General features: G+C 42.2%; 1 protein-coding gene across 3 annotated transcripts in view; it reads right to left on the reverse strand.

The window, feature by feature from the left end:
• Positions 1-10,623, reverse strand: part of LOC118336017 (vacuolar protein sorting-associated protein 13B-like) — a 313,914-nt gene that overhangs the window by 107,455 nt on the left and 195,836 nt on the right. For all 3 annotated transcript variants that reach the window (XM_035672549.1, XM_035672551.1, XM_035672550.1), the window contains 2 exons: positions 4,933-5,136; positions 545-671 (listed from right to left, as the gene is read on the reverse strand). In XM_035672549.1, coding sequence (XP_035528442.1) covers positions 545-671; positions 4,933-5,136 — 331 coding nt within the window. The remainder of the gene's footprint in view (positions 1-544; positions 672-4,932; positions 5,137-10,623) is intronic.

Genomic DNA, 10,623 nt, shown 5'->3' on the forward strand with positions numbered 1-10,623 from the left:
CATCAAAGAGGCCAGGCAGTCTCAAAGAGAGCCGTGCCAGAAAACATCAGCTGTATACCAGCAGAAAAACTCTGTAGTCAAAAGCCTCCAATTACACGGCGGACTGGCTGAAGGATTCCTAATGAGTAGTTACGTACTGTTAGAGGCAAAAGTAATACTTCTGACATCTCACATTCAATTATGTCTACATACGACAACGGAATTGTGAGTGATGTTACAATCAATGGTTGTAAACAGGTCGTGGTCAAAGGGACAAGAAGTCCGCGTAAGCAGGAACAAACCTCTATAAAGTAGATGAGATGAAGAAACATGTGTAACCTCTGACTGACTGTGAATTTCTTAGAAAATTCTTGTTTAAGCAAACCCTTACATCCTCATGACCTGTTGTCTTTAGGATCAGATATTAAACTTCGATGTTAAAAATATAAACACAGCCATTTGTGACTTTTACTTCCACTGTTCAAGCAGTTTTCTGCAGATAAATTCACTTGTGTAGAAAATGTTGATGCTTTTAAGAGAAAGATCATAAAAAGCCAATACTGACCTCTGCCTGTCCGCAGTCAGGGGACAGATTCTTACAGAAGATGATGGCTGGGGCAGCAGTCACCCGAACTGAAAAGTCAGTCAGGATCGGTGTCAGGATGGCCCGCCTCTCTTGGTGCCTCCTGATGCTGAACAGAGATACATACAGGGTCAAACTGTTAGCAGACACTTCTTCAGACAGGTTCCTTAAATTGTATGCGGCTGTTAATGTAAAAAAAGTGAGATTAACTATGGGATGAATTTGAACATTTGGAGATCATTATAATCAAGGTTCTCCGGTTAGAAAGATATCCTTTCAAATGAATGGACATTTTCATTTAAAAAGTGTCAATCACTGAATTATATTTGAGTTAAAAGTGTATAGTTCTGGTAAGTGATTCAACACAAACAGCAACCATACGAGACCACTTGTTCATTCCCCAGCTTTTATTTACTAATAACATGTTATGGTTACCAGTCGTAAAATATTTGTAAGACTGTCCCATCTGCCTACGAATGGCAAGTCAACACAACACAGTCAAAACCACAAAATGTTCAAAACTGAGCTTTTGTTTTGCTCTTAGCTGACAGGCAGACACACATTTCAAACTCGCTCTGGCTTTTTTAAATTCAAACCATGAAGAGCTGAACTCACAATAAGAGACGCTCGCAGGCCAGACCTGTGAAATATTCCCATAAGTGAGCTTTCTTAAATTTCTGGTCTAACACATTTTAGTTGGAAGCTTGAATACGGTTACGGAGACAGAGTGAGGCGTTATTTGACAAGTCTCAATTGGGAACACCCCCTAATTGTATACACAAGATCAAATGGAGACCTTCTCACATCAACTGTCTCCATTTCACTAATGTTCATTCCCACAATCAAGTCATATTTGTGGGAACATTTGTTAGCAGTAAAACAAATATACAAGTGGGCTTTATAAGGTGGTGTTAATTGCCACATCTGCTGCTATTAAAACAATCAAGTGGTATGGCTTCCAATATTTATAGTTGGCTAGGATTATAAAAGGCCGCGTTTCTAGGTGGCCTACAGTACAGTACTTAACCAGAACCAATATCATATTCACTTTTGCTACACAATTGTGCAATACCAGTGCCCTTAAGGGATTATTTTCGGACACATTTCTTTGCGTTGAGAGTTTGAGGGAGGCCCTAATTTCGAGGTGAAATGATCTGTGAGGCCAATTGGTGTTGGCTAATCTCCCCTCGGACAGGGATTGAAACAATGAGTGTCTCGTTGCAGGGGACAGGTGCTATCCTTCACCAGCAAAGCTAGGAGGCGTGAGGCTCAGTTTACCAGTAATATGGGGTCCTGACTGGTCTGGAGAACTCTGTGTGTCTGTGTGTGTGTACCTTTGAATGGGTGTGGTGTAACGCACAAAAGATGGAAAGAGTGACTTTGTTTTCATACAAAGCTACGCAGTGTGAACAGTAAGTGCAGATATCCGTGGCATGGACAAAAAAGAGAGGGGCCTGCGCTGGGTGGCTGACAGGAGGGGAGCAGCAGAGAGTTCACAGCTCCATGACACAGGGTCTTTCCTAGCCGGCAACTACACACTGCGACGAGGACAGATCCTGTCAGTGGATCCACGGTGCTGGAATTTCCTCACAAAACCTCAGGAAGCCAACTGAGGCCACTGCAGATCCGCAAACTACTGGAATTGAACCCGAAAAACTGCCACAAGTCCAAAGCTGGAGAGGGAGAGGGGGGTATCGATGTAGGGAATGAGGGAAAGGTGTGAACTTTGGAAGTGGTGTGTGTCAAAACTTGTTACAAGCGAGGTGGTGTACTCCTGCGGGTGATTGCAGCAGACAAGTAAAGCTGTGAACTCGACTCCCCTTTCCTCTGTGTGTTGGAACATTCTAAAATCACAAGTTCAGTTATGACTTGGTCGTGGCGGTGGCTGAGGTTGGGATATACAGTGCAGCACACAGCAGTACAGCAAAGCCCATTTTCCAACAGAACCTCCAGGGCTGCTTCTGCCACGGCAAGGAGAAAGGGGAACGAGGAGGCAACCACAGCCACCCTGAATGATTTGTTTGGAAACTAAACATGAGGGTTAGGGTGAAATTCACAAACCTCAACGACAGCAACTTTGACCTTGTCAGCATGAGCACACAGAAGCATACTTACTTACTTACTTACTGGTGTGACTCTTAATTATCAAAGATATGAAAATGAGAAGAGATGATGCTAAAACATTCTATTATTAGTTGATTGATCGCTACAGCTCTCTGCATTGGCAGCAAGTCACTGTCAAACTTAAGTCACCTTACAGTTGTATGTTACAGTATAATACAAGAGTGTCAATCCTTTGAGTACAGACATAACTCTTAAGCTACATGTTAGGTCATCCTATGATCAAGTTCTGAATAGAAATCAAGACCTGCAGCTATAGTATGTCTAAAGAAAGTTGAGTCTACTCAAAAGGCATTCAGTATCTTCTGGAGCTCAAAGTGTGAGCCCAAAATATCACCTCATTGCCCTGTCAGACAATCTGGCCTTGGCTCTAGGCCTGAGCAGCCCCGTTTTCACCGACAGAGAGACAAATTGAGAGTAAAAAAGAAAAAATGTGAGCGGATTGAGGCTCAGTAGCCCCTTGCTCATATGAGCTTGTCAGACTCTAACGTAGGTCCAAGTCCGCTACTTAAAAGGGCTGTTTTAAAACAGACCCTGGCTGCCAGGGTTAGAGAAGGTCGAGACAGAGGAGGATTTGGGGATGAATAGTCAAAACTACTGGGGAGACAGAAGGAGAGTAAAATGAAATCAGGGTGGTCTAGTGGTTAGAGATACCATCCCACAGGTCCACTCCTTTGTCTTGTTGAAATGTCAAAAACTAAAGCTCTACTTGTTTGCTCATTCTGAGTCACTCTGGCTGACAGCATCAAAATGACAGCATGACTGCTTTTGCTATTCTTTTATACTGATGCTAGCCCCATGTATTAGACAAGTTTGATGTTTTATTTTAAAAGCACCTCAACTTTAACCTTACATTAGCCTTATTCTGCCAGCAAAATATGTATTGGCTGGCTCAACCTGGAAGAGGTAAATCAACTAACTTCTACTACTAAAGTACTAAAGTATTTTTGCCTTAATTAGACAGTATGCAGCAGGGAGCTGACAGGAAATGAGGGGCGAGAGAGAGAGAGTGGGGATAACATACGACACGTTGGTTGTTACAATAATGGGTCTTACGGCAGGTCTAAGGCCTGAGGGTTCAGCATCAGTATCACAGACATATATGACATACAGTAAAGAAAATATCAGTGTTCATGATGAGTATGTACAAGTGTGTTTGTGTGAGTGTGCTTGAGTGTGTCTGTGTGTGAAAGGTGTGTGTATCTCAGTCCGCTTCACTCTAAGCCCTGCTGACCTGAGAGCGCTCAGTCTCAATCAGGCCCGTGTTGACTCTGTGCTGCATTCTTCAACAAGGCTTATTTTTAGTTGACGGGGAACAAATCTGGACTCTATGCCTGTGATTCTGTGATTTTTGGGCCTGTTCCCTCTCAAAACATGAGTGGAAAAAAAAGGACATGGGGCCAAACAGGCTGTTACACTCGTGCTTGTTTTAGCTCCCGAGTCTATAAAAAATGACAGGGTTTGTAATTATGACTGTGCACGGAGAGGCTCCATGATAGGGAGCTAACTCAATAACTACATGCTGCTCCCACATCAAGACTGATGAGATACATTTTGGGACATTCACAGTACATCGCACACACAGCACCTGAATAGGGGTGTAACGAATGCGAATTATGCTTCCAGTGGTCATTGTAAGGGATTCATCCAAATGCAACAGCATGGCTCTTATGTATTTCTAATAATTAAGTGACAAAGAGGCTTAAGGTCAGTATATCAGGCTTTGATTATACAGATCATGTATTACTAATAAAGAATTATTCTTGGTTAATACTTTTTATTTGACTTACTGATAATAAGGAAAAAGCTAAAATGATGCAAACATTATCCAATAATATATGAGTTTGTCATGACTAGCAGGCAGACAGGCTAAAAATCAAACATATTGAGCATTTTTATGATTAAATTCTTATGGGAAACAGGTCAGCAAACAATGACTACCAGACAAATGTTGTTTCTGTAATTACAAACGTTTTAGTCCTGGTTTGACTTGTCTGGAGAGGGATATATGTCAGTGTTTTGTTCTTTTGCTTGTGGTTATCAATGATTTCACCAGATATTACAGACAGAATTTTTTTTAAAGCCTGATAGGAAACGGCTGTTGATACACTATGTTTACTATTTTACTATTTTTGATGCACCAAGATTTCTTTTGTGCCAATAATTTCATGTTTATGTCAATAACATCTATGTATAGCTTCAGTGCTTCCCCTTACTCTTAACATGCAAATATTGAAGTATCTCCTGACCTGCTGGCCATGTTCCACTCCAGGGCCGGGTTCTGGGAGCTCCTCTCACTCTCCGCTGACACACCTCCTTTGATTCCCTCTTTCTCTGGCTTGAGTTGCTCCCACTGAGCTGTTCCGATGTTGATGGACTGGAGATCGATCTGATACTGACGGTCCTCCACCTCTGAACCCGGGTCACGCAGGATGCCAAGGTTCAGTGCACGTCTAGAGGGAAGAGAGTGAAAACGCTTTTTGATCGAATCACTTTATCAAGCATATAGTGCACTTATAATTCTAGGAAGCCCAGGCTAGGCTGTGTATCAGGTCGACAACATATTGCAGGGTGTATTGTGCAAGTCTTATCCAACAAGCAGGTGTCCAAGACCAACTAAAAGTATAAAACATGAATAGGTTTTATTTATTGTTGTGGGGGTCACATTGAGTCAGGCTGTACTTTATATAGTCAATTACAATGAAGTACATGACTCCAGGAGTAGACCAGGTAGTCTGTTTTACTGAACCAGTAAAGAGGTTCTGGCAGCAGGCCCTAACCACTACTGACTTCTCTGCCTACTCAGTGGTTTAGTAGCACAAATTTCTTACAGGATGATTTATGAGCAAATCAAAACCGCTGGTACTTGTACAGCCAGGCCTCAGATAAATAACCACACAGGCCTCAGGTGAAATCATTTGCCTTTTATAAAGTTCTGATTTATGCCAGCTTATCATTGGCAGTAAACATTGCTTAAACCCCTGGCTGGACGGCACAGTAGTCTGGAGACTGGGGCTCTTACAGCCTTTCTTTTTCTATTTCTGTCTCCAGAAACAGTATACACAAACTGTAATATGGTAGAAGAGATGTAGAGATATGTCAGGAGTGGGCAGCGGTGCCTGTCTCTGTAGCTGAACTGCTACAGTCAAGTGAGCAAACACTGTCCCATCAGCGCCAAGAAAAAGTGATGTCATCTATTTTGCCTTTGAGAGACAAGATCCTGACGAATTCACGAGGCAAAAGGAATAATCAAAATTCAACATCTGCATATGACATCAGGGCTTTCGGTTCGTTATGATATGTTTATTTGTGCTGGTGAATTCAAATGAGAGCTTAAATGGTATAAATAAGGGCTTAAAATGGCTACAGATGTAGCGGCAGCATGAGTAGTTTTATTTGTTTCGGCAACGTCAATGGCAATTTTCATATAGCGTTTCTCTCCCTTAGCCACACTGGAAAGGCCTCTACCAGAGCGTGATGTTATGACAATAAGCACCAAGTACAAAAACAATGGCAATGGGAGATCAGAGGTGTATAACTGGATTTAGCTGGATTTGTTGACATACAAACAAGTGAAACAGATCCTTAATCAACATTTGGAACCACATTTATCAACAGAGTATAATATAAATCAAACCAAGAGCCCTGTAAGATTTGGGTGGGATGTGTCAGTCTAGATTCATTAGGGCTTTTGTAACAGTACCTCCATCACCCTCCCCTACCCTAAACGGTATTTTTCACATTAAACAAACCACAGTTACCTCATATGCTTTCCAAATTATCTCTTAACTTCAGCTTATTTAGGAGACTCTCTTACTCACAATCAACATTACATGGGAGTCTGCAGCCAAGTCTCTGCATTGCTGAGCTGCAGGGTCATCTCCAATGACATAAATAAATATGATAAACATTTGTCTTGGTCATGCAGCCAGTGGAAACCGGTGTGATTTAATATCAAAAGACATATTTCAGCCAATCGCAGGAAACGAGAGAGCTTCATTTCTGACAAATGAGGAGGGGAGGAATTTTGGAAGTTCCCCTTGGGGTGCAATAATAATTGAAGCCAGATTTTCTTGTTGTACATGTGGGGGGAAAACACTGGCGGTTTGACATATTTGATTGGTCATGTGAAGACCACACTGCTTGGCCAAGAGGAACCAGAGAATGCCTTGGGAAAGAACTGCACTCGCTCTGCCCACCATATACACGGACGAACTAAAAACATACAGAGCGAGGCAGGTGGAACACACCCTTCTGCTGGGTCTCACATGCCATTATCAGACATCTGCCTGCCACTACCATGTGGAAAATATGGAGCAAAAATGAAAATAACAAGTCATAAATGACATGCTTTCACAGATGAGGAAAGCAAGGAGGGAGGGAAGGGAGAGAGGGGGGAGAGAGAGCGGGAGAGAAATTCTTCTCAAACACAAGTACTTAGTTTTGCCCTTGTTCCTGAGCCAACCTTATTTTAATTGCAGGAAAAGACCACAGAAACATTATTTTTTACGACAAAATTCTGCTATTTATAAAAACGGATCAAAAGCTCTGCAGTAAGAACGCTCTGTTTCATGGCATTCATGGCTATTATTTTAAAAAACATTTCTCCCTCTTCTGACACAATTTAAACCCAATTTGAGTCCGAAAAGCCACTGGGCCGATTTCGCATCAGAGCTGAAATATGAGGGCTCCCGTCCAACATTATTATGGCTCAAAGTCAAAGCCTCCATCCAATTCAAGCCCTCCAGTGGGAAACAGCAGACAAAATAGTGAAGGCATGGCAGTGTTATGTATCTAGAACGCAGGACTTGGAAGGAGCGATTCACTGGTACTTCATCACTGAGAAAAAAATAATGATGTTCCAAATTCCTTTGAACAGAAGATACGCAGACAAATTTACAAATGGACAATTAATTGCAAGTTATGTTCCTCTGTTTAGCATTCTTTGGGTCTATGCATGTGCTGTGCAGGGCATCAATCATGATTTGTGTTATTAAGTAGACGTGTGGGAGGACTGAGTGCTTAACATGTAGCAGATTTGGGATTGTGTGCTAAAGTGGTAATAGGATTCAAGGAGGAACCTTCTGGGCACATGCATAACACACCAGTTAACACACACATTAGCTAATGCACATGTATATACTGATAAACAGCAAATGAGCTCATGCAGAAACACACTGCTGCCACATGCCATGGAGGCATTAGGTGTAACCAGCGAAGGATTTACTCCGCTGCTGCACACAACTTTGAAATAACATCCAGACTTGGAATATAGAACTTGCACGATAGGAGAGAATGAATTGTAAGAAAAATAAAGTGAAATACATTCAAAGAGCGTTCCACAGACACAGAATCATATTGAACAGAGCCAATGGGTAAATAAGTAAAAGGGCTTGTTGAAAAAGAGCGAAAGTGGAATCTTGGGAGAGCCTGATTACCATGCTAAGGTTCTGAAGGCTAACTGTGGTTCAAGGTTGTAAAACAAACCACAGTGGGATCTGGTTGAGGCTCAGGGCCCGATGGTAGGAGTGTGGGAGCAGTGGGCTGTGTTACAGCCTCTTGTCGAGGGGATCCTATGGGGCAGAGTGTATCCTGGCCCTTGGCTTGAAATGTCCTCCCTACCTTCCTTTCTCAAGCTCCATCCTACCCCCCCCCCATCCCCAACCGGTGGGGCAGGAAGCACCAGGGTAATACCAAGCGCCGTTGGCTTCTGGATCTCGTCACTCTGAAACCCGCAACCTGAACCCACAACCCCAGACCTGTTTTTCACTCCATTTCCCCAACAATCACATGCAATACATGTCTGCTTACACGTTCAACAGCGGCAGGAGTGTATGTAAATGCGTGTGCCTGTAAGTGTGTGTTTAAGAGAGATGAGGCCCTCTGCTTCTGCTCCCTTGGTAGAACATACATACTGAGTAGAAATTTCATTGGGATCTCAGGCTTAATTCGGCCAAGTCAAGCTAAATTAGGTTTGTACACAGATGTGCTAAAATTTCATGAGTGTTCCATGTTCTTTGTTTTGAGCAGACCCTGACTACTGTATATTTGAACTGAAAGAACACATGTTACGTGAAACGCTAACGGTGCATGTCTTGCTGTGTCATTGAATTTTGTGGTGAGATCTCCGCCATTCATTCAAATGTTCAAACGCAAAAGTAACATCTAAGAGGGAAAGAGTTTTTCGTGAGACCAGCATAAATAGAATCACTCATCCATAAATTCTAAAAAATAGTGTGCAGTTCAGTTCAGTTGAGGTTTTGATATTCTCTCTCTGTGGCTCCAAATGTTATTAGCCAAACCCCATTAGCACCCAGCAGCTCCTCTATGGTATTTCTGTTGTGGAGAGGCCAAAGCTGCACAGTGGCTTCTCAATCTGCTTGCTATGACTCCCAGTGGCTTAAAGCGGAGTCCCACTGGGCCCGTGTGTGTGCCGAGGGGGAATTCATAAGCATTATGATTCATGAAACTTGCAATTACTTAGTAAGTTAAGCACCCCTGCCTACGGTGGTCCGCTCTGAATTGCCAGAAATTCTGTAAGTTCTGAGCTGTGGATTTATGACCCCAGTCAAGTCCAATTGCTGTTAATTTGCATCTACCAATTATAGTAATTAAGGCTCTGAATTAGTATGCTGAGCAGCCCTCGGAGTGAGAGGGGAAAATGATGTCGTGGAACATGGCGAGTCAGCAGAATATAAGACCCAGTCACTCAGGGATTTTTATACCGCTGCTACTTAAGTGATTTTTGATGACTGGAGCTTTTTCAACAGGAGTCAAACACGGTCAGAAAAACAACAAAATATCCAAGACAACAAAGCTGCGACAATGCTCCAAATTTGTCACACTTGGCAATAACAAGGTACTTACTTGTGGCCAAGTACAACAATTCCAATCTATAGTTGATTTTTTTTCCTCTTTGGCACAATACGCAATAAACATAAATTACCGCTTTCCTGCATTGTGTCTAGGCTTTGATGTACTGACAAATTCCCATGACAAAAACTCAATAATCTATTCTTTTTCAGCCCAACAGCATTACTCATCTCCTCTGCTGCTCCCAACAGAAGCCTGTTATTCATTAAGCTGATTGCACTTTAAAGACACTCATACTCGACCAATTATATCATATTTACACAAGATCTTAGGAGGAAACTATTACTTCTATATACAATACAAGCAGGGCTTAGCTCGAGCTCATACCACCCTCATGACAATGGTATACATGGTAGTAAGGGGTTGAAGGAAAGCGCTACAGAAGAAGGCCCTCTGTTTACAATGACATGGCGTATACCAAAAGTGATTTCAACATATCTTAATTACAGGAGTCATTTATCTCCCGTGCAGTTTACATGTCAGAGAAGTTATATTGTTATAAACACACTTGGTATTAGACGTGTTGCTCTGAAGACACCGGCGAACATGTGCTCGCCCTGATGGCCTGTTGAAGATGTCAGTCTGCCCAGTGTAATTTATAGGCTCATCATGTACTAATTCAAAATCTGCTCCTTGCATCAGAGCTCCGTGTTGCAAAGAAGCCATGAGTGAAGACTGAACAGATATTTCATTTGGCTTTGGCTGACGTGTATTTCGTGGAATTCACACATGCCAATGACTACACAAATTAGACCGCTAATCTTTCATCATCTTCCATGATTCATTGTACAGTAAAAACATACAGTTTGCTACAATCCCATAGTGGACACTTATTCATTTATTAACACATTATAACAATAAAGTATGTTTAAAGCGATATAATATTGCATGTCCTTGGCTGTACATCAGTCAGAATGTTGATGCAACTCCAGACTTACATTTCAGTCTCTGCAGTTTGTCCCTGCTAATAGTACTGCAAGGGCCATTTATTGAAAAGCACAGATGTCGTCCTCATCTCCACTGCTTCTGTTCTGCTTCGCCTTAACACATATATACACACACACACA

Source organism: Morone saxatilis, unplaced genomic scaffold, assembly GCF_004916995.1.
Source record: "Morone saxatilis isolate NCDOM2014 unplaced genomic scaffold, NCSU_SB_2.0 Contig24, whole genome shotgun sequence".
NCBI lineage: Eukaryota > Metazoa > Chordata > Actinopteri > Moronidae > Morone > Morone saxatilis.